This window comes from Heteronotia binoei, chromosome 15 (assembly GCF_032191835.1).
Source record: "Heteronotia binoei isolate CCM8104 ecotype False Entrance Well chromosome 15, APGP_CSIRO_Hbin_v1, whole genome shotgun sequence".
Classification (NCBI taxonomy): Eukaryota; Metazoa; Chordata; class Lepidosauria; order Squamata; family Gekkonidae; genus Heteronotia; species Heteronotia binoei.
The window spans coordinates 5,202,155-5,224,872 of NC_083237.1; the positions used below are offsets into that span (position 1 = coordinate 5,202,155).

At 49.6% G+C, this 22,718-nt stretch overlaps 1 protein-coding gene across 1 annotated transcript in view; it reads left to right on the forward strand.

The window, feature by feature from the left end:
* AURKB (aurora kinase B) overlaps positions 1–20,005 on the forward strand; it is a 27,775-nt gene extending 7,770 nt beyond the window's left edge. The window contains 9 exon segments of the mRNA XM_060256507.1: positions 244–442; positions 1,935–2,085; positions 4,434–4,488; positions 6,615–6,651; positions 6,653–6,807; positions 10,250–10,388; positions 14,392–14,540; positions 17,335–17,509; positions 19,542–20,005. Coding sequence (XP_060112490.1) covers positions 395–442; positions 1,935–2,085; positions 4,434–4,488; positions 6,615–6,651; positions 6,653–6,807; positions 10,250–10,388; positions 14,392–14,540; positions 17,335–17,509; positions 19,542–19,712 — 1,080 coding nt within the window. The 5' untranslated portion in view covers positions 244–394 and the 3' untranslated portion in view covers positions 19,713–20,005.
* Positions 20,006–22,718: the final 2,713 nt, after the last annotated feature.

The following is a 22,718-nucleotide window of genomic DNA, read 5'->3' on the forward strand; positions in this document are numbered from 1 at the left end:
ATTAAAAAATAAATAAATAAAAATTGTGCAGAAGGAAGCAAGAAATAGGGAGAAGGAACCAGATGACAGCCCGTTGTTCGGGGGGCCTGATAGGAGCCAAATAAATGAATAACAGCGACATGCGTTATATCGTTATATGCTGTGTAACTCTGCCATACAATAAATGAAATTGCAGGGGGCTTGGAGATGCAGTGTGTTCACAGCATCGGCCTGCATTTGCTTTACTTGATGTTTCATCCGCAGATCCGGAACGCGACCTCTGCCCTTCGTGGATGAGCGATCCTCAGACGTTGGCTTGGTGCTGGAAACCAAGACTCTGCCTTCCCTCCCTCCGTGAGTGTTTTCATCCAAAGGTCTCTTGCGTGCGTGGGGAAGGAAGCGAGAGGGACTCAGGATGGCCAATAAGGAAAATGTAGCCAGTATCTACAGCAGCCTTTCCAAAGTAAGCCAAGCTCTGTTTCTTCCACTCCCCGTTGTCAGAAGGTGGAGGTGGGGGGGGGGGATGCCTCCATTGCCGGGTGGCAAGGTTTTCTGGCACTGTGTGACACGGAGTGTTGGACTGGATGGGCCACTGGCCTGATCCAACATGGCTTCTCTTATGTGACCCAGAGTGTTGGACTGGATGGGCCACTGGCCTGATCCAACAGGGCTTCTCTTATGTGCTGGGTGAATATCTCTCCTAGCAAGACAGCTGGAGTCTATTTACGTAAGTTTCAGTGCATCTTGCCACTTATTCAGGTTTCTTATGCATTTAAAATGTTTAATTAGCCGTCTTTTTTCCTTATGGGGCTCAAGGCGGCTTACAAACAGAGATAAAAGCATGGAATAAAATGCACGAAGGTTTAAAATCACTACTCAGGGCTGCTGCTAAACTTAAATCAAATGCAGCCTTCAAGAGAACAGTCTTCATGTATCTACTGAAGGTTTAAAGGGGGGGCGGGCAGGCAGGGGCACCTCCCTGGGGAGGTTTTTTCCATAATTGTGGGGCTGCCACCGAAAAGACCCCCGCATGCGCTTGCCATACAAGCATCTTTGGTTGGTGCGACAGTCAGGAGGGACTCTCTCTCCCTGCAGTCTTAATCCCCAGGCAGGAACATAATGAGGAAGACAGTCTTTGATACCCCATGTAAACCTTACAGGCCTGCAGTAAGAGAGCCAGTTTGGTGTAGTGGTTAAGTGTGCGGACTCTTATCTGGGAGAACCGGGTATGATTCCTCACTCCTCCACTTGCAGCTGCTGGAATGGCCTTGGGTCAGCCGTAGCTCTGGCAGAGGTTGTCCTTGAAAGGGCAGCTGCTGTGAGAGCCCTCTCCAGCCCCACCCACCTCACAGGGTGTCTGTTGTGGGGGAGGAAGGGAAAAGAAATTGTGAGAGCCAGTTTGGTGTAGTGGTTAGGTGTGCAGACTCTTATCTGGGAGAGCTGGGTTTGATTCCCCACTCCTCCTCTTGCAGCTGCTAGAATGGCCTTGGGTCAGCCATAGCTCTGGCAGAGGTTGTCCTTGAAAGGGCAGCTGCTGTGAGAGTCCTCTCAGCCCCACGCACTTCACAGGGTGTCTATTGTTGGGGGGAGGAGATATAGGAGATTGTAAGCTGCTTTGAGTCTCAGTCCTTGAAAGGGCAGCTGCTATGAGAGCCCTCTCAGCCCCACCCACCTCACAGGGTGTCTATTGTTGGGGGGAGGAGATATAGGAGATTGTAAGCTGCTCTGAGTTTCTGATTCCGAGAGAAAGGCGGGGTATAAATCTGCAGTCATCTTCTTTAAGTCAACTGTTACTTGCCAACACTCTTTCTCCCCCCTTCCCAATTTCCTCAAAGGGACCAGAGCCATAACTTCCTGTTTGGGGGAAGGGAGGGGCTCTAGGATTTCAAGATAACAAACGAGTCCTTGTTGCAATCCTCCAAAAGTACCTCTGGTTTTCTTTTCCTTTCCTGCAGTACCGGGTCGCCAGCACGACGGGCTCTCAGTGGGCTCCGGGCAAGAGCAGCTGCACCCCAGCCGGCACCCCCTCGGGCTCCTTCTTGATGCAAAGGGCCATCACCAGCAGCGCCAAGAGAGACCTGAAGTCTTCTCTCAGCCAGAGCATGGGTAGGAACACATTTTGGGCAGGAGCGTTTTGCTTGGAGAAGGCTGCGGAAAGCTCGCAACGAGCAGTTTTGTTTGGAGACGTAAAATTTCCAGAAATTTTGAAGCTCGGAAAACCCCCCCGGAAATTTCCGGAAAAATTAAAAAAAAGAAAAGAAGCTACATTAGCGTTTCTTTTTTCTTTCCCACATTTAAAGTCATTCTGTTTCTTTAGGAACATAATATATGACTATGGACAATTTTACGTGGCATGAAATTATCACAACCAGCATATTAAAAATATAGTGCATCCAAACAATTATTACAGACAGGATTTACTTTTTAAATCATATTTATTTGTAATTGTAGCCAACGGAGAAACTATCTCCTGAACTGTTTACTAGTTTATATGGAACAGGCAAAAAAAAAACCCTCCACAAAACAATTTTTAAAAATCCAGAAGTAAAGATTATTCATATTTCCTCTCCACAGTATTAAATAAAAATTAAAAACTCATTCTCAAAAAAAACTGAAGAGGGGGGGAAGTGTATAGAAGGGAGCGGAGGACTAAGTTTCAGTGAATGGGCATGACCCAAAACTTCCTTGTCCTCAGGGCACAGAAATTGGAATAATCTGATACCATACATATTTTTTAGAAATGATTTGGAAGATACTTGAAAACCTTGTCTTAAAATATTTTATTCATCCTGTTAAAATAAAACGTTCCCTAATCAATTTCTTTTCTTTTTTTCAATTTTTCGGGGGGAAAAAAACAGAAAAGGCTTCAGGAAAAAACGGGGGGGGGGGGGAGAGTTTCTTTTCCGAATTTTGCTGGTTTTTTTCCAGGCCTTCGCATCTCTAGTTTTGTTCCAGACATAACAAGGCATTCCAAGCATATCGCGGAGGTTCAGCAGTACAGCACCTGTGTGGCGCGTGGAAGGTCACAGGTTCAATCCCTGGCATCTCAAAACAAGAACATGATATAAAAGACCTTTGCACGAGACCCTGGGAAGTCAGACGCTATCGGACTCGGTCGACGAGACCGACTTGATGGACCAAGGGTCTCATTCAGTATAAGGGAGCTGTGGGTGTTCTCAGGAGGGCCCATGGCTCAGGGGTAGAACATCACCTTGGCAAGACGGAAGGTCCCTCCAGTTGAAGGGATGACTGGAGACTAAAGGAAACGGGCCGTGGCTCAGTGGCAGAGCCTCTGCCTGGTATGCAGAAGGTCCCAGGTTCAATTCCTGGCATCTCCCCTTAGAAGAACCAGGCAGGAGGCGATGGGAAAGATCTCTGTCTCAGACCCTGGAGACTAAAGGAGAAGGGCTGTGGCTCAGAGGCAGAGCCTCTGCCTGGTATGCAGAAGGTCCCATGTTCAATCCCCAGCATCTCCCCTTAGTAGGACCAGGCAGGAGGTGATGGGAAAGACCTCTGCCTGAGACCCTGGAAACTAAAGGAGAAGGGCTGTGGCTCCGTGGCAGAGCCTCTGCTTGGCATGCAGAAGGTCCCAGGTTCAATCCCCAGCATCTCCCTTTAGAAGGACCAGGCAGGAGGTGATGGGAAAGACCTCTGCCTGTGACCCTGGAGACCAAAGGAGAAGGGCTGTCCCAGCAGCTCCAGTTAAAAGGGCCAGGCAGTAGTTGAAGGGGAAGACATTTTTCTGCCCGAGACCCTGGAGAGCAGCTGCCAGTCTGAGTAGACGATCCCGGCAGGGCTTAGTCCTACAGCAGAAATGCACAGGAACACAGTTCCGGCTGACTTGACACCAGGGGGTGTGGTCTGATATGCAAATGAGTCCCTGATGGGCTTTTTCTACAAAGAAGCCCTATGAGAAATGATGGTGATGTCAGGGGGTGTGGCTTAAGATGCAAATTAGTTTCCTTTGGGCTTTTTCTAAAAAAAAAAAAAGTAGCCCTGAATACTGACTTCGACGGATTGATGCTCTGATTTAGTATAAGGCAGTGCGCGCTCTCTCTCTCTCTCCTCCTCCTCCTCTCATATCCCCACAGTAGGAGCAATTTTGTGGTGGGGGGGGCAGGGGATTTGTTAATATCAAAGCATGCTAATCGGCCCCTCCACGATTACCTTTTTGCTATGCCAGAGGCGCACAGGCTGCTTTTGGAGGGGCGGAGCCAGAGCCTCTGATTGGCAAGGGGGTGGTCCTGGCTTCAACCCCCAGTGTCTCTAATTAGAAAGCACAGGCAGTGTGCAACACCGTCGCCTTGAGTCCTGGAGAGTTTCCACCAGCTCATAACAAAAGAGTTTGACACCCCCGGGCTAGGCAGTCTTCCACATCACCGCCGGCCTTGGTCCTTTTTTGAGCTGGAGGCGCCGGGGACTGACGCGTCTCTCTGTCCTTTCCATCTCCACAGCTGCCCCAGGCAGGGTGCCTATTGAGTCCAGCACCAGCGCCCAAGCAGGAGCCAGGTGAGTTCTTTGGGCGGTTTCGGAGAAGAGCGGCTCTTCCGCAAGAGGGAAGGAGTAGAATCGTAGAGTGGGAAGGGACACTCCAGGGTCATCTAGTCCAGGGGTCCCCAAACCTGGTCCGTGGACCAGGACCAGTCCGTGGCGTGTTAGCAACCGGGCCGTGAGTTGTATAATTATTTAATTAGACATCACAATGTAGTAATGATGATAAGAAGACGACATTGGATTTATATCCTGCCCTCCATTCCGAATTTCAGTCTCTGAGTGGCTCACAATCTCCTTTCCCTTCCTCCCCCACAACAGACACCCTGTGAGGTAGATGAAGATACTGGATTTATATCCCGCCATCCACTCCGAAGAGTCTCAGAGCGGCTCACAATCTCCTTTCCCTTCCTCCCCCACAACAGACACCCTGTGAGGTAGATGAAGATAGTGGATTTATATCCTGCCCTCCACTCCGAAGAGTCTCAGAGCGGCTCACAATCTCCTTTACCTCCCCCACCCCCACAACAGACACCCTGTGAGGTAGATGAAGATATTGGATTTATATCCTGCCCTCCACTCTGAAGAATCTCAGAGCGGCTCACAATCTCCTTTCCCTTCCTCCCCCACAACAGACACCCTGTGAGGTAGATGAAGATAGTGGATTTATATCCCGCCCTCCACTCCGGAGAGTCTCAGAGCAGCTCACAATCTCCTTTCCCTTCCTCCCCCACAACAGACACCCTGTGAGGTAGATGAAGATAGTGGATTTATATCCCGCCCTCCACTCCGGAGAGTCTCAGAGCAGCTCACAACCTCCTTTCCCTTCCTCCCCCACAACAGACACCCTGTGAGGTAGATGAAGATATTGGATTTATATCCCGCTCTCCCCTCCAAAGAGTCTCAGAGCGGCTCACAATCTCCTTTACCTTCTTCCCCCACAACAGACACCCTGTGAGGTAGGTGGGGCTGAGAGAGCTCTTAGAAGAAGATATTGGATTTATGTCCTGCCCTCCACTCCAAAGAGTCTCAGAGTGGCTCACAATCTCCTTTCCCTTCCTCCCCTACAACAGACACCCTGTGAGGTAGATGAAGATATTGGATTTATATCCCACCCTCCACTCCGAAGAGTCTCAGAGTGGCTCACAATCTCCTTTCCCTTTCTTCCCCACAACAGACACCCTGTGAGGTGGGTGGGGCTGGAGAGGGCTCTCACAGCAGCTGCCCTTTCAAGGACAACCTCTGCGAGAGCTATGGCTGACCCAAGGCCATTCCAGTAGCTGCAAGTGGAGGAGTGGGGAATCAAACCCGGTTCTCCCAGATAAGGGTTAGTGCATTTAAGCACTTAGCAAGAGCTATGGCTGACCCAAGGCCATTCCAGCAGGTGCAAGTGGAGGAGTGGGGAATCAAACCCGGTTCTCCCAGATAAGGGTCAGTGCACTTAACCACTACACCAAATTAAAGTGCACAATTATATCATTCCGAAGCCATCCACCCCCCTCCCCGGGGTCTATGGAAAAATTGTCTTCCTCAAAATCGGTCCCTGGTGCCAAAAAGTTTGGGGACCGCTGATGTAGTCCAAACTCCTGCATGGTGCAGGAAACTCACACTGGGGTTGCCGAGTCCAATTCAAGAAATACCTGGGGACTTTGGGGGTGGAACCAGGAGACTGGGGGTGGAGCCAGGAGAAAGGGTGTGACAAGCATAATTGAACTCCAAAGGGAGTTCTGGCCATCCCGTTGAAAGGGACCACTGCACACCTTTTCAATGCCTTCCTTCCAAAGGAAATAGTGAAGGATAGGGGCACCTCCTTTGGGGGCTCATATAACTGGACCCCCTGGTTCCCAGCAGACATTTCCCTCCCGTCCCCCCGCTTTCTGACGACCCTGAAGCGGGGGGAGGGCCTCCAAACTGGGGGATCCCCTGCCCTCACCTGGGGATTGGCAACCCCACCTCCCACACACACCCCTCAGTGAGCCCTGCTCCATACTCAGAAGATGGCAACAAAAGCCTCCAGGATTCCTGGCCAAACAGGCCTGGATGAAAAACGGCTGCCTGACTTCATGTCTAATTGCTAATCCTGCTATTGTCCCCTTCCCTCTCGCCTTGACCGACGCTCCTTTCGGGTCTCTCTGCCCTTCCAGGAAGGTGTTCACCATCGACGACTTTGAGATCGGGCGGTCCGCTCGGCAAAGGGAAGTTTGGCAACGTCTACCTGGCCCGAATCAAGGAGACGCGGTTCATTGTGGCGCTCAAGGTGCTCTTTAAGTCCCACCTGGAGAAGGACGGCTTGGAGCATCAGCTGCGCCGGGAGATCGAGATCCAGTCCCACCTCAGGTGCGGCGGGCTTTGTGGGGTAGGCCCAGAGAAAGGACACAGTGGGGCTTCACTCTGCTGACTGACACGGCCCCTCTACAGTCAGGGGCCTGCATCTCTTCGGGACCGCCCCTCCCCATATGAACCACCCCAGGGTTCTGAGGTCACCTGTTCAACATCTTCTCATACTCCCTGGTCCCAAGGATGCCCGGCTGGCTTCAACGAGAGCCAGGGCCTTTTTGGTCTGGGCCCCTACCTAGAGATGTAGAATTTCCAGAAATTTTGAAGCTCAGAAAAAAACCCAGTTTTTTTTCTGGATTATACCAAAATCCAGAAGTAACCATTATTCAGATTTCCTCTCCACAATATTAAATAAAAAAAACTCATTATCATAAAAAGAATCCATTTTTTCTGCGTTTTTTTTTTAAGGGAATTTTTTTGGAAAAATTAAAAAAAAATGCTACATTAGCATCTTTTTTTTCTTTCCCAGATTGAAAGTCATTCTGTTACTTTAGGAACATGAAATATGACTGTGGACAATTTTACTTGGCATGAAATTATCGCTACTAGTATATTAAAAACATAGTGTATTCAAACAATTATTTCAAACAGAGTTTACTTTTTAAATAATAACAGGGCCTTCTCTGTTATGGCCCCTTCCTGGTGAAACCAGCTGCCGGAAAAGGTGAGGGCCCTGCGGGACCTTGCTCAGTTCCGCAGGGCCTGTAAGACAACCCTCTTCCAGCTGGCCTACAACTAACCGGCACAAGAAACTATTGGTTCTATTAGACTTCTGCTGCTCTTAATGCTTTAAGTGTTTTAAATATTTTAACTGTTTAAATACCTAAACTTAATATATGTGGGATTTTATGTTGTAAGCCGCCCTGAGCCACTTGGTGGGAAGGGCAGGATATAAATCATTAACTAAATAAATAAATAAATAAATATTTATTTGTAATTGTAACCAATGGAACAACAATCTCCTGAACTGTTTACTAGTTTATGTGGAACAGGCAAAAAACAAAACAAAAACCCTCCGCAAAACAATTTTTAAAAATCCAGAAGTAACCATTATTCATATTTCCTCTCCACAGTATTAAATAAAAATAAAAAACTCATTCTCACAAAAAGAATTGAAGAGGGGGGGAGTGTATAGAAGGGAGTTTCAGTGAATGGGCATAACCCAGGACTTCCTTGTCCTCCGTGCACAGAAATTGGAATAATCTGATACCACACGTATTTTTTAGAAATGATTTGGAAGGTATTTGAACACCTTGTCTTAAAATATTTTATTCATCGTATTAAAATAAAACATTCCATAATCAATTTCTTTTCTTTTTTTCAATTTTTTTTGGGGGGGGGGAGGCTTCAGGAAAAAAACGGAAGAAAACTGGTTTTTTTCCCATTTTTTCCCGGGCCTTCACATCTCTACCCCTACCTTGTGGAACGTGCTCCTGGAGATCTGGGCCCTGCAGGACTTATCAATAATAATAATAATAGTAATATATATTATTTATATCCCGCAGGCTCAGGGCGGCTTACAACATATAAAAATTGCAGTTTGCAATATAAAAACATCAATACAATTCAATGCAATAGTTCATTAAATAAAACCATCATAATTAAAACCATCATTTACAATTAAAATTAACATTTGTGGTGCTACATCAAGGTTTCACAGAGCTCTTCCCCCAGGCTTTTAATTAATGCAGCCGGCGTCCTTCAAAAGTCATCACTTCACCCAGCATTTCACCATTATGGTGTCATGTTACACTGTTAGTCATCAGCTGCACGCTGTTGGGTGGTTTTGCCGCCTGCGTCTGTAAGATGGTTTCCTGTCCTGCTCCTGTTTTTGTAATGTCTGTTTTTAGGATATCGTTTTAACACTGTTGCTTTACTGCTGTAGGACGCCCTGAGCCCGCTCGCGGGATAGGATATGAATCCTGGAATTGAACTGAATTACAACTAAGTTCAATTACAGAGGTCTGGGACAAGGGTCCCTAGCAATGCTCCCTCTAAGCTGTGGAGTCTTGTGAGCAAAAATTCTACTTGGTGAGCTCCTGACATCAAAGTTGAAAGCGACTCCATCGGTTAGTTTGCTCTGGGGGCATTTTTTCCTGAGCTAAGACAAAAACGTGTGAGCCGGAGACTAAAAAACTGAGTTAGCTCGCTAGCTCAGCTTAGTAGGAACACTTAGGTTTGTGCTGAACACTTAAGTTTGTAGCACTACCTGAAGATCTCCAAGGAGGGGTCACAGAATCATAGAGTTGGAAGGGACCTCAGGGGTCATCTAGTCCAACCCCCTGCACAATGCAGGAAACTCACAAACATCTCCCCCTAAATTCACAGGAGCTTCATTGCTGTCAGATGGCCATCTAGCCTCTGTTGAAAAGCCTCCAAGGAAGGAGAGCCCACCACCTCCCGAGAAGGAAGCCTGTTCCACTGAGGAACTGCTCTATCAGAATAATAGAATCCTAGAGTTGGAAGGGACCTCCAGGGTCATCTAGTCCAACCTCCTGCACAAGGCAGGAAACTCACAAACCCGTCCCCCTAAATTCACAGGATCTTCATTGCTGTCAGATGGCCCTCTAGCCTCTGTTGAAAAACCTCCAAGGAAGGAGAGCCCACCACCTCCCAAGGAGGAAGCCTGTTCCACTGAGAAACCGCTCTAACGGTCATCTAGTCCAACCTCCTGCACAATGCAGGGAACTCACAGACACCTCCCACTCAATTCACAGGATCTTAGAATCAGAGTTGGAAGGGACCTCCAGGGTTATCTAGTCCAGCCCCCTGCACGATGCAGGGAACTCACAGACACCTCCCCCTAAATCCACAGGATCCTCATTGCTGTCAGATGGCCACCCAGCCTCTGTTTAAAAGCCTCCAAGGAAGGAGAGCCCACCACCTCCTGAAGAGTCATAGAGTTGGAAGGGACCTCCAGGGTCATCTAGTCCAACCCCCCCTGCACAACGCAGGAAACTCACAAACACCTCCCCCCTAGGAGGAAGCCTGTTCCACTGAGGAACCGCTCTAATGACCAGGAAGTTCTTTCTGTTCATAGAATCATAGAGTTGGAAGGGACCTCTGGGGTCATCTAGTCCAACCCCCTGCACAAGGCAGGATACTCACAAACCCCTCCCCCTAAATTCACAGGATTTTCATCGCTGTCAGATGGCCACTTAGCCTCTGTTTCAAAACCTCCAAGGAAGGAGAGCCCACCATCTCCCGCTGTCTCCTCTTAGGGGAGCCCGTTCCGCAGAGACAAAGCCACGATCTTACTGAGCAACCGGTTGTTTGCCCAGCCAATTTTGCGCCTTCAAGTTTAACAAATCCAAACTTGCCAACCGATTTCAACTCCTGGTTTGGGAGCTGCTGCCCTGCCCTCCCCTCCGGAGACGGCTTTGGATGTCTCTGCTGCCCCCTGGTGGTAGATCGCTTCCTATGCCTTCCCTCTTCTCCCCAGACACCCCAATATCCTGCGCATGTACAACTACTTTGACGATAAGAAGCGGGTGTACCTGATCCTGGAGTATGCCCCTCGTGGAGAGCTCTACAAGGACCTGCAGAAGCACCTGCGGTTTGACGAATCCAGAAGCGCCACGGTGAGTTGCATAGGCTCGGGCTCCTCTTGTGTGAGGGGATGTTGGCATTTGCAGGGGTGTCTCTGGGAGAAGGGTGGCTGTAGGGCAGGGAGGGACCGTCTGGCAGGGCACGGCTTCAAGCACCCGCCTCAATCCCATAGTACAGGAGTGGCCAAACTTGCTTAAGGTAAGAGCCGCACAGAATAAGCGTCAGACGTTTTGAGAGCCACAAGACATGGTGGGGGAGGGAAGCAAACAGATGAGGAGGCGAGGGAGAGATGGAAAGGAAGCCACTTTAACTTTAAATGCATTCTGCAAGCCACCAGCTGACTTGGCTAGAAGTGATTTACAGAGACAAATGCCTTCTCTTAAGCCAGCTGGCAGGGCGATGGGGCTTTGGGAGCCGCATAAAATGCGTGGAAGAGCCATATGTGGCTCCTGAGCCACAGTTTAGCCACCCCTGCCATAGCGCGTGGGACATGAGAGTCAGGTGAACCTGGAGGCTCAGGCTTGTGGCCTTCCTGGGTGCATCTGGCTGCGTGGAAGCTGTAGAATGTAGAGTCAGATTTGCACTAGAACATGCACAGAGTGCCAGATAGATTTGCACTAATCCTAATCGTAGAACGCATTTGCACTAACTCTTAATTACAGAACCTGCCTTAAAATATATGAAATAGCACTTTTCTATGGGCTATGGGCGATAGGCCTTAGTAATGTTGAGAACAAAGGAAAATATAGTTTCTTATTAAAAAATTTTGCTAAGCACATCAGATAATTACAAAGCCCCTTTCTCTAGCTAAAACCACGTAGTGTGTGGAGAATCACCATGTTCCTAAACATTCCCTAAGAAAAGTTTCCCTACCTCTGAAGAAGGTCGTATCGCCCTACAAAGGTAGAAGTTTTGCCTCTTACACATTTCCTGGAATTAGGCCAAGTGCCCAAAGAACGAGATAAAAAACCACAAATGCGAAATGTCAGGAAGTAAGAACTGGGGGGGGGGGGGGGTGTCCTGATTAAAAGACCCCATGAGGTGTCGCTTTATCTTTCATTTCAAAAATGGGAAACGGGGTTTGTTTCACCAATGAGCATCAGCAAAAGGTCGAAAGGGAGACGTCTGTGGCCAGTCCTTAGGCTGGTCTTCATTATCAGAAAAGTATAAACGTTATGGCTTTGTGAAGAAGGGAGAGGGCTTTCCTCCTCACGTCGATGTGAAAACAGTAAAGGACCTGCAGATCTTATCTCTTAACACCTTGGCTGTTGAGTCTCTTAATTAGATCCAAGGGGTTCTTTGCTCTTGTATATAAAAAGGGATGTTGGCCTTTATGGAATCCTCTGCTCTCAAGAGAGCACTGCAGTCTTGAGGGCCAGTTTGGTGTAGTGGTGAAGCGCGCGGACTCTCATCTGGGAGAACCGGGTTTGATTCCCCACTCCTCCAATTGCACCTGCTGGAACGGCCTTGGGTCAGCCAGAGCTCTTGCTAAGTGGTTAAGTGCGCAGACTCTTATCTGGGAGAACCGGGTTTGATTCCCCCCTCCTCCACTTGCACCTGCTGGAATGGCCTTGGGTCAGCCGTAACTCTTGCAGAGGTGTCCTTGAAAGGGCAGCTTCTGTCAGAGCTCTCTCAGCCCCACCCACCTCACAGGGTGTCTGTTGTGGGGGAAGAAGATAAAGGAGATTGTAAGCCACTCTGAGACTCCCGAGATTCAGAGTGAAGGGCAGGATATAAATCCAGTATCATCTTCTAATCCTAGACAGGTGAAGTGGCCTTACAGTGAGTCACACCACTGGGCGCTTGAGGTCTACTCTGACTGGCGTTGACTGTTCAAGGAGGGCCCATGGCTCAGGAGAAGAGCCTCTGCTGGGGATTCAGAAGAAGAAGAAGATATTGGACTTATATCCCGCCCTCCACTCCGAAGAGTCTCAGAGCGGCTCACAATCTCCTTTACCTTCCTCCCCCACAACAGACACCCTGTGAGGTAGATGAAGATATTGGATTTATATCCCGCCCTCCGCTCCGGAGAGTCTCAGAGCGGCTCACAATCTCCTTTCCCTTCCCCCCCCCCACAACAGACACCCTGTGAGGTAGATGAAGATATTGGATTTATATCCCGCCCTCCACTCCGGAGAGTCTCAGAGCGGCTCACAATCTCCTTTACCTTCCTCCCCCACAACTGACACCCTGTAAGGTAGGATGAAGGTACTGGATTTATATCCCGCCCTCCACTCCGAAGAGTCTCAGAGCGGCTCACAATCTCCTTTCCCTTCCTCCCCCACAACAGACACCCTGTGAGGTAGATGAAGATATTGGATTTATATCCCGTCCTCCACTCCAAAGAGTCTGAGCGGCTCACAATCTCCTTTACCTTTCTCCCCCACAAAAGACACCCTGTGAGGTAGATGAAGATATTGGATTTATATCCCGCCCTCCGCTCCGAAGAGTCTCAGAGCGGCTCACAATCTCCTTTCCCTTCCTCCCCCACAACAGACACCCTGTGAGGTAGATGAAGATATTGGATTTATATCCTGCCCTCCACTCCGAAGAGTCTCAGAGCGGCTCACAATCTCCTTTACCTTTCTCCCCCACAAAAGACACCCTGTGAGGTAGATGAAGATATTGGATTTATATCCCGCCCTCCGCTCCGAAGAGTCTCAGAGCGGCTCACAATCTCCTTTCCCTTCCTCCCCCACAAAAGACACCCTGTGAGGTAGATGAAGATATTGGATTTATATCCCGCCCTCCACTCCGAAGAGTCTCAGAGCGGCTCACAATCTCCTTTCCCTTCCCCCCCCCCACAACAGACACCCTGTGAGGTAGATGAAGATACTGGATTTATATCACGCCCTCCACTCCGAAGAGTCTCAGAGCGGCTCACAATCTCCTTTCCCTTCCTCCCCCACAAAAGACACCCTGTGAGGTAGAAGAAGATATTGGATTTATATCCCACCCTCCACTCCGAAGAGTCTCAGAGCGGCTCACAATCTCCTTTCCCTTCCTCCCCCACAACAGACACCCTGTGAGGTAGATGAAGATATTGGATTTATATCTTGCCCTCCACTCCGGAGAGTCTCAGAGCGGCTCACAATCTCCTTTGCCTTCCTCCCCCACAACAGACACCCTGTGAGGTGGGTGGGGCTGAGAGGGCTCTCACAGCAGCTGCCCTTTCAAGGACAACCTCTGCAAGAGCTATGGCTGATCCAAGGCCATCTCAGCAAGTGCAAGTGGAGGAGTGGGGAATCAAACCCGGTTCTCCCAGAGAAGAGACTATGGCTGATCCAAGGCCATGCCAGCAGCTGCAAGTGGAGGAGTGGGGAATCAAACCTGGTTCTCCCAGATAAGAGTCCGTGCACTTAATCTCTACACCAAACTGGCTCTGAAAAAGAAGAATTGCAGATTTATACCCCACCCTCCTCTCAATGAGAGACTCAGTGGCTCACAATCTTCTCCCCCCACAACAGACACCCAGTGAGACGGGTGGGGCTGAGAGGGCTCTCACAGCAGCTGCCCTTTCAAGGACAACTCCTACGAGAGCGATGGCTGACCCAAGGCCATCCCAGCAGCTGTAGGTGGAGGAGGGGGGGATCAAACCCGGTTCTCCCAGATAAGAGTCCACACACTTCACTACACCGAACTGGCTCTCCCCATGTTCAATCCCCGGTATCACCAGTCAGAGGACCTGGCAGTAGGTGATGGGAAAAGCCTCAGCCTGAGACGCCGAACAGCTGCTGCCAGCTGGAGCAGGTGAGACTGACTTTGAAGGCCCAGCGGCCTGGTTCAGTAGAAGACAGCTTCGCAGGTGTGTGTCCCCCAGCAAAGGTCGTTCCCTTCACCTCGAGCTTATCTTTTGAAGCGGAGATGCCAGCGGTCTTCCGTGTGTCAAAAACTTTCTGAACTGCAGCCACATTCTAATCTCCAGTAGGTCGACTCTGCACCAGCATGTGCCGTTAATCTGCCTTGCCTCCATGCAGCAAGGAAACTGTCTTACCGGGTGCTCAATCAACGACTCTTTGCTTTTGCCTCCCGCAGTACATGGAAGAACTGGCCGATGCTCTCATCTACTGTCACGGGAAGAAGGTGATCCACCGTGACATCAAGCCGGAGAATCTGCTGATGGGGCTGAAGGGGGAGCTGAAGATCGCAGACTTTGGTTGGTCAGTGCACGCCCCCTCGCTCAGGTGAGTGGCACCCTTACACCAGGCAGCAGGCCAGGCCTTCTTGAGAGCCAGTTTGGTGTAGCGGTTAAGTTATCTGGGAGACCCGGGTTTGATTCCCCTCTCCTCCACTTGCACCTGCTGGAATGGCCTTGGGTCAGCCATATTTCTCACAGAGCTCTCCTTGAAAGGGCAGCTTCTGGGAGAGTTCTCTCAGCCCCACCCACCTCACAGGGCGTCTCTTGTGGGGGAGGAAGGGAATGTAGGCCTCTCTGAGACTCTGTCCTTGAAAGGGCAGCTTCTGGGAGAGCTCTCTCAGCCCCACCCGCCTCACAGGGAATCTGTTGAGGAGGAGGAAGGGGAAGGAGATTGTAGGCCACTCTGAGACTCTGTCCTTGAAAGGGCAGCTTCTAGGGGAGCTCTCTCTGGGCGTCTGTTGTTGGGGAGGAAGGGAAAGGAGATTGTGAGCTGCTCTGAGATTCAGAATGGAGGACAGTATAAATCCAATTTCTCCTCCTCCTTTCTCTGGGGAGAGCTGCCAAGCGCAACCCTTTCCGTCTTTTACAAAGAAAAGGCCTCTTGGCTTAGATTCCAAAATATAATTTTTAAAAGTGCCCTGACCCAGAGGGCCCAGGCAAGCCCAGTGATCTCGTCAGATCTTGGAAGCTCAGCAGGGTCAGCTCTGGCAAGTGCTTGGACGGGAGACTTCCTTGGAATACCAAGAGTTGGGAGGCGGGGCAGGATTTAGTTGGTCACCTCCCTGAATATCCTCCAAACCCCAAGTAGGGCTCCGTCGCCAGAGGTCGCCATGACTTCCAGCTGCGCACATGTGCGCGCAAATATACACATATAATTTTTTTTAAAAAACCTCAATAATTATAAAGGCTTGTTGGCTTTATCTGAAAGCCTTTTCCTGACTTTCTGGACGCTGTATGCGAGTCATAAAGTATCAGGCCCCAGGATTGTATCAATGTTTTACTGGGCACATTGGTTTTTCTGTTCAGTCTTTATTTTGTGAATGTACTACTCAGCTCAGCTGCTCTAAGCCTATTGGAAAAGTCCGTTTAAGAATCAGAGTGTGAAAAACCTCCTCTGCCAGAGACCCTGGAGGGCTGCTGTGTGTCTGAATAGATCAGGGGTGACCAAACTTGCTTAGCAGAAGAAGATGATATTGGATTTATATCCCGCCCTCCACTCCGAAGAGTCTCAGAGTGGCTCACAATCTCCTTTACCTTCCTCCCCCACAACAGACACCCTGTGAGGTGGGTGGGGCTGAGAGGGCTCTCACAGCAGCTGCCCTTTCAAGGACAACCTCTGCCAGAGCTATGGCTGACCCAAGGCCATTCCAGCAGATGCAAGTGGAGGAGTGGGGAATCAAAATTGGTTCTCCTAGATAAGAGTCCGCACACTTAACCATTACACCAAACTGGCTCTCAAAATCTCCTTTATTTCCCTCCCTCACAGCAGCTGCCCTTTCAAGGACACAACCTCTGCCAGAGCTGTGGCTGACCCAAGGCCATGCTAGCAGGTGCAAGTGGAGGAGTGGGGAATCAATCCCGGTTCTCCCAGCTAAGAGTCCTCACACTTAACCACTACACCAAACTGGTGTAGCCACATAGAGTAAACATCAGATGTTTGAGAGCCACAAAACATGAGCATCAGATGTTTGAGAGCCAGTTTGTGTTTGATTCCCCCCTCCTCCACTTGAAGCCACTGGAACGGCCTTTGTCAGCCATAGACCTCATGGGAGTTGTCCTTGAAAGGGCAGCTGTTGTAAGAGCTCTCTCAGCCCCACCCACCTCACAGGGTGTCTGTTGTTGTGGCGGTGGGGGAAGGTAAAGGAGATGTGACCGCTCTGAGATTCAGAGTATAGGGTGGGATATAAATCCAGTATCTTCTTGAGAGAAGGAAGGAAGGTGGGTGGAGATGGGGGATGTGGAGGCGGAAAGAAATCAACTTTAAATGCCTTGCCCAAGTCACTGGCTGGCTTGGCTTGGAGAAGTGGTTTAAAGAGAGAAAGGCCTTCTCCAAGATAGCTGACGGGGCGGTGGGGGCTTTGAGATCCACACGATATACGTGAAAGAACCGCTTGTGGCTTCCGAGCCACAGTTTGGCCACCCCTGGCGTAGATGAAACTGACTTGGATGGACCAAGGTTCTGACTCTGTAGAAGGCAACTTCGTGCGTTTGTACGAGCAGTGAGCCTCAGGCTTGGAGAGACCCAGACCGCAGTCTGGGCTGAAAGAAGGCTACTCTGCTTGGCCGCGTTAGGCTTAATCTCCACTCCCTGCTTTAGGGGAGCTAGGCTTAATCTCCACTCCCTATATGGCTGAGGACCTGCCTACCTTAGGGACCGCCTCTCTCCATATGTTCCCCAGAGAGCGCTGAGATCTAGTTCCCAAAACCTACTACGAATCCCTGGACCAAGAGAGGCCAGATTGAAAGCAACAAGGGAGCAGGCCTTCTCCACAACGGCTCCCAAATGGTGGAACCAACTACCAGAGGAGGTGCGAGACCTAAACCAATTCCGCAGGGCTTGCAAAACCACCCTCTGTCAACTCGCATTTAAGATGGCAGCCGGAGATGACACCTAGCCATCCTATACACATCCTGAACTGGCACTTTAATTTATACTTGATAAAAAATTTCAATTGTTATTTAACTTAATCTGAATTGTATTAAACTATTTAATTGTTTTAATGTATTGATGGATTTTAGTGTAATCATGGTGTAAACCATGTCATGTGAGCCGCCCTGAGCCCGCTTCGGCGGGGGAGGGCGGGATATAAGAATAAATTTATTATTATTATTATTATTAGGAGGAAGACCATGTGCGGAACACTGGACTACCTGCCTCCCGAAATGGTCGAAGGCAGACCTCATGACGAGAAGGTCGACGTCTGGTGCATCGGGATCCTCTGTTACGAGTTTCTGGTGGGGCACCCCCCTTTTGAGAGCGCCTCTCACACAGAGACGTACCGTCGCATTGTAGCGGTGAGCCGGCCCGTTCTCGGTCAGATCGGCCCTCTGCCTGGCACTTCTGCGTGCGCCACTCATGTCTCTGGGTCTGAGCGTGGGGTGGGGGAGAGGGCAGCTGTATGCCACAAAAGGAGTATCAGGATGGAGGGAATGGGTAGGGCCAGTGGGTGTTCTGCTCTTCTGTTTGTGGACTGCAGGTCTCCTTAGTTCTGAGCTGCCTGCTTGCCACCTATAAATGCATTTGTGCTCCACACGACCAGAGCCGGTTTGGTGTAGTGGTTAAGTGCGCGGACTCTTATCTGGGAGAACCGGGGTTGATTCCCCACTCCTCCACTTGCACCTGCTGGAATGGCCTTGGGTCAGCCAGAGCTCTTGCTAAGTGGTTAAGTGCATGGACTCTTATCTGGGAGAACCAGGTTTGTTTCCCACTCCTCTACTTGCAGCTGCTGGAATGGCCTTGAGTCACCCAGAGCTCTTGCTAAGTGGTTAAGTGCGCAGACTCTTATCTGGGAGAACCGGGTTTGATTCCCCACTCCTCCACTTGCACCTGCTGGAATGGCCTTGGGTCAGCCAGAGCTCTTGCTAAGTGGTTAAGTGCGCGGACTCTTATCTGGGAGAACCAGGTTTGTTTCCCACTCCTCTACTTGCAGCTGCTGGAATGGCCTTGAGTCACCCAGAGCTCTTGCTAAGTGGTTAAGTGCGCAGACTCTTATCTGGGAGAACCGGGTTTGATTCCCCACTCCTCCACTTGCACCTGCTGGAATGGCCTTGGGTCAGCCAGAGCTCTTGCTAAGTGGTTAAGTGCATGGACTCTTATCTGGGAGAACCAGGTTTGTTTCCCACTCCTCTACTTGCAGCTGCTGGAATGGCCTTGAGTCACCCAGAGCTCTTGCTAAGTGGTTAAGTGCGCAGACTCTTATCTGGGAGAACCGGGTTTGATTCCCCACTCCTCCACTTGCACCTGCTGGAATGGCCTTGGGTCAGCCAGAGCTCTGGCAGAGGTTGTCCTTGAAAAGGCAGCTTTTGGAAGAGCTCTCTCAGCCCCTCCTACCTCACAGGGTGTTTGTTGTGGGGAAGGAAGATAAAGGAGATTGTGAGTCACTCTGAGACTGAGATTCGAAGTAGAGGGTGGGATATAAATCCAATATCATCTTCTTCTTCAAGTGCATGGACTCTTATCTGGGAGAACCGGGTTTGATTCCCCACTCCTCCACTTGCAGCTGCTGGAATGGTCTTGGGTCAGCCATAGCTCTCGCAGGAGTTGTCCTTGAAAGGGCAGCTTCTGTGAGAGCCCTCTCAGCCCCACCCACCTCACAGGGCGTCTGTTGTGGGGGGAGAAGATATAGGAGATTGTAAGCCACTCTGAGTCTCCGATTCAGAGAGAAGGGCGGGATATAAATCTGCAGTCGTCTTCTAAAACCATCCTTCAGGCACTCTGCCTCTTATTGCTTCACTTTGCAATGGTGTTGCTTTACTCTGCTCTGGTTAGTCCTCAGCTAGAGTAGAGTATTGTGTTCAGTTTTAGGCACCACAATTTAGGAAGGATATAGACAAGTTGGAACCATGTCCAGAGGAGGACAACAAAGCTAGTGAGGAAGACCAAGTCCTATGAGGAAGGGCTGAAAGAGCTAGGGATGTTTAGCCTGGAGAGGAGGTGGCTGAGAGGTGATAGGATCACCATCTTCAAGTACTTGAAAGGCTGTCGTATAGGATAGCGCAGAGTTGTTTTCTGTTGCCCCAGAAGGTCAGACCAGAACCAACAGGTTGAAATTAAATTGAATGAATCTTTAGCTAAGCATTAGGAAGAACTTCCTGACCGTTAAAGCGATTCCTCAGTGGAACAGGCTTCCTCCTTGGGAGGTGGTGGGCTCTCCTTCCTTGGAGGTTTTCAAACAGAGGCTAGATGGCCATCTGACAGCGATGAACATCCTGTGAATTTAGGGGGAGGTGTTTGTGAGTTTCCTGCTTTGTGCTGGGGGTTGGACTAGATGACCCTAGGAAAAAAAAATTTGAAAAAATTAAATTAACCTGTCTCTGCTCCCCGCAGGTGGATCTCAAGTTCCCGACGTTTGTGCCAGAAGGGGCCCGCGATCTGATCTCCAGGTTGTTGCGCCGGATCCCCTCCCAGCGGCTCTCGCTGCAGGGCGTGAAGGAACACCCCTGGGTGAAAGCCAACTCTCGGCGGGTGCTGCCGCCAGTCTTCAATTCTGCACCCTAAAACTAGCAGCTCATAGGCTCACGAGGAGACCCTGGAAACAACTGGGGGAATGGAGCAGCTGTATCAGACTTCCTCCGTTCTGCACGATCTTTGCTGGAAGCTGAAGGGGCTGTAACACGTTTCTTTGGAGGCCCCGATGTGCCTTTTCAGAAATATCTGGGAACTGATGACAAAATTTCCCTGCCCAGCCTTACTGGCCACGAACCATTTAGTTCTTTTTTAATAATGCCTTTTAGCCGGGCTCGTTCTGAACCACTGATAAAACGTTTTATTAAAAGATACTTTTTTAAAAACCTTTGGTTGTCTAGCTGTATTTTCCTGAGGGGATGAACTATTTCTCCTCTGACTTTTCTATTTGTCTCTGTACTCTGTATGTCTCTCTTTCTCCCATTAAATGTTAATGATTATTTTGCAAGGAATTGCTGGTGGGCATTTCTTAATACCATGTAAATGGGTGACTACAACTAGCAGCCCTTGGCCCTGAAATTGGAGGGGGTGGGGAACACAGGTAAACATTGTCCAGAAAAGGGCAACTAGAATGATTAAAGGTTTGGAACACTTTCCCTATGAAGAAAGCTTAAAACGCTTGGGGCTCTTTAGCTTGGAGAAACGTCGACTGCGGGGTGACATGATTGAGGTTGACAAGATTATGCATGGGATGGAGAAAGTAGAGAAAGAAGTCGTTTTCTCCCTTTCTCACAATACAAGAACTCGTGGGCATTTGATGAAATTGCTGAGCAGTCAGGTTAAAACTGATAAAAGGAAGTCCTTCACCCAAAGGGTGGTTAACATGTGGAATTCACTGCCACAGGATGTGGTGGCGGCTACAAGCATAGCCAGCTTCAAGAGGGGGTTAGATAAAAATATGGAGCAGAGGTCTATCAGTGGCTATTAGCCACAGTGTGTATGTATATATATGTGTGTGTGTATGTGTATATATATAAATTTTTTTTGGCCACTGTGTTGGACTAGATGGGCCATTGGCCTGATCCAACATGGCTTCTCTTACGTTCTTATTGTTGTTCTCCCCCTGTGTACTCCCCGGTTGATGAGGAGTGCAAAGAAATGCATTATCTCCTGGAAGGCTTGAGATGTGCATTTGAAAAGTTTTTTCCCTCCTCTGGGCAGAGAACAGGCATTAGTGGGGGGAGGAGTTTATGCAATTGCTTTCCAGACATACCTCAGCTCAACTTTCATTCAAATGCTCATAGATCTATCAGGAGAGATAATGACTGGATCAAGATCTCCCCCTTCCTTCTAGCAGGGAACAGAGGTTTGGAGGATTTTAGATTAGCAAGGCTCCAGAACTAATCTCTGGTAAGAAGCTGCAGGAAATAGGTGTGCAAAACCTCAGCTTGAGACCCTGAAGAGCCGCTGCCAGTCTGAGAAGACAATACTGACTTTGATGGACCCAAGGTCTGATTCAGTATAAGGCAGCTTCATATGTTCAAATGTTTGCCTGGTCTGGCTGGGTCAGCGAGTGAAGAAACATGATAAAACTTCCAACTGGATGGAGGTCTCTCTTCCTGGAATGCTCTATGAGAGAATGCAGGCCCCTTAGGCCATTTTTGACCATAAAAAGATAAAGGTCCCCCCCTGTGCAAGCACCAGTCGTTTCCAACTCTGGGGTGACGTTGCATCGCGACGTTTTCACGGCAGACTTTTTACGGGGTGGTTTGCCATTGCCTTCCCCGCCCTTCTCTCTGAATCACAGACTCAGAGCAGCTTACGATCTCCCATATCTCCTCCCGCCACAACACACGCAGTGAGGTGAGTGGGGCTGAGAGGGCTCTCACTGCAGCTGCCCTTTCAAGGACAACAACTGCGAGAGCTACGGCTGGCCCAAGCCATTCCAGCAGCTGTACCTTCTCCCAGACAGTCTGCACACTTAACCACTACACCAAACGGCTCTCAGTGGTCAGCTGCAGTACCGCAGTCCAAGCTCTGCTCACGACCTGAGTTCGATCCCGGCGGAAGCTGGGTTCAGGTAGCCGGCTCAAGGTTGACTCCATCCTTCCAAGGTTGGGAAAACGAGTACCCAGCTTGCTGGGAGTAAAGTGCAGGTGACTGGGGTTGCTATGCAGAGGCAAGCAATGGCCAGCCACCTCTGCTGGCTTCTTGCTCTGAAAGAGGGCCACCTTCTGTTGGCTGTGGCTTAACAGCACCTTCTACCTCTGCCAGTGCTGCCGCATAGCAGATGTTGGGCTAGAATCTGGCAGGCCCAGGTCTGAATCAATGGGTCACTGAGCCTGTGTTTGCATTATACCCTGTTCAGGTCCTTCCCAAACTCTGCTCTCCCCATGTTCCACCCCCTTTCCCAAATCTCCAGGAATTTTCCAACCTGGAGTTGGCAACCTTTTAATACCAATGTGAGGTTTGGAAATCCCTGGAAATATGGGGTGAGGCTTGAGGGAGGGAGTTCCGTAGGGCTGTGATGCCCTAGAGCAGGGGCGGCCAAACTTGCTGAATTTAAGACCCACGTAGCATGAATGTCAGATGTTTGAGAGGCGGAAGACTTGAACATCAGATGTTTGACAGCTGCAAGACAGGAACATCTGAGAGCTGAAAGGAAAAGGAGGCAGGCAAATAGATTGGGGAGGAAGAGGTGGAAAGAAAGCAACTTTAAATGCATTCTCCAAGCCGCCAGCTGGCTTGGCGAAGTGGTTTAGAGAAATGCCTTCTTCACACCTGCCAACAAAGGGTTGAGAGCCACACAATGTGTGTGAAAGATCCACGTGAGCAGCCGTGTTGGTTTGAAACAGCAGGACAAAGCAGGAGTCAAGTTATACCTTTAAAACCAACAAATTTTTATTCAGAATGTAAGCTTTATTAAGAACATAAGCTAGGAAAGACATAAGGCAAAAGAAGGGGGCGGCAAAAGATGAGATGGCTGGACAGTATTACTGATGTAACAAACATGAATTTGAGCAGACTTCGGAGGATGGTGGAAGACAGGAGGGCCTGGCGTGACTTTGTCCATGGGGTCGCAAAGAGTCGGACTCGACT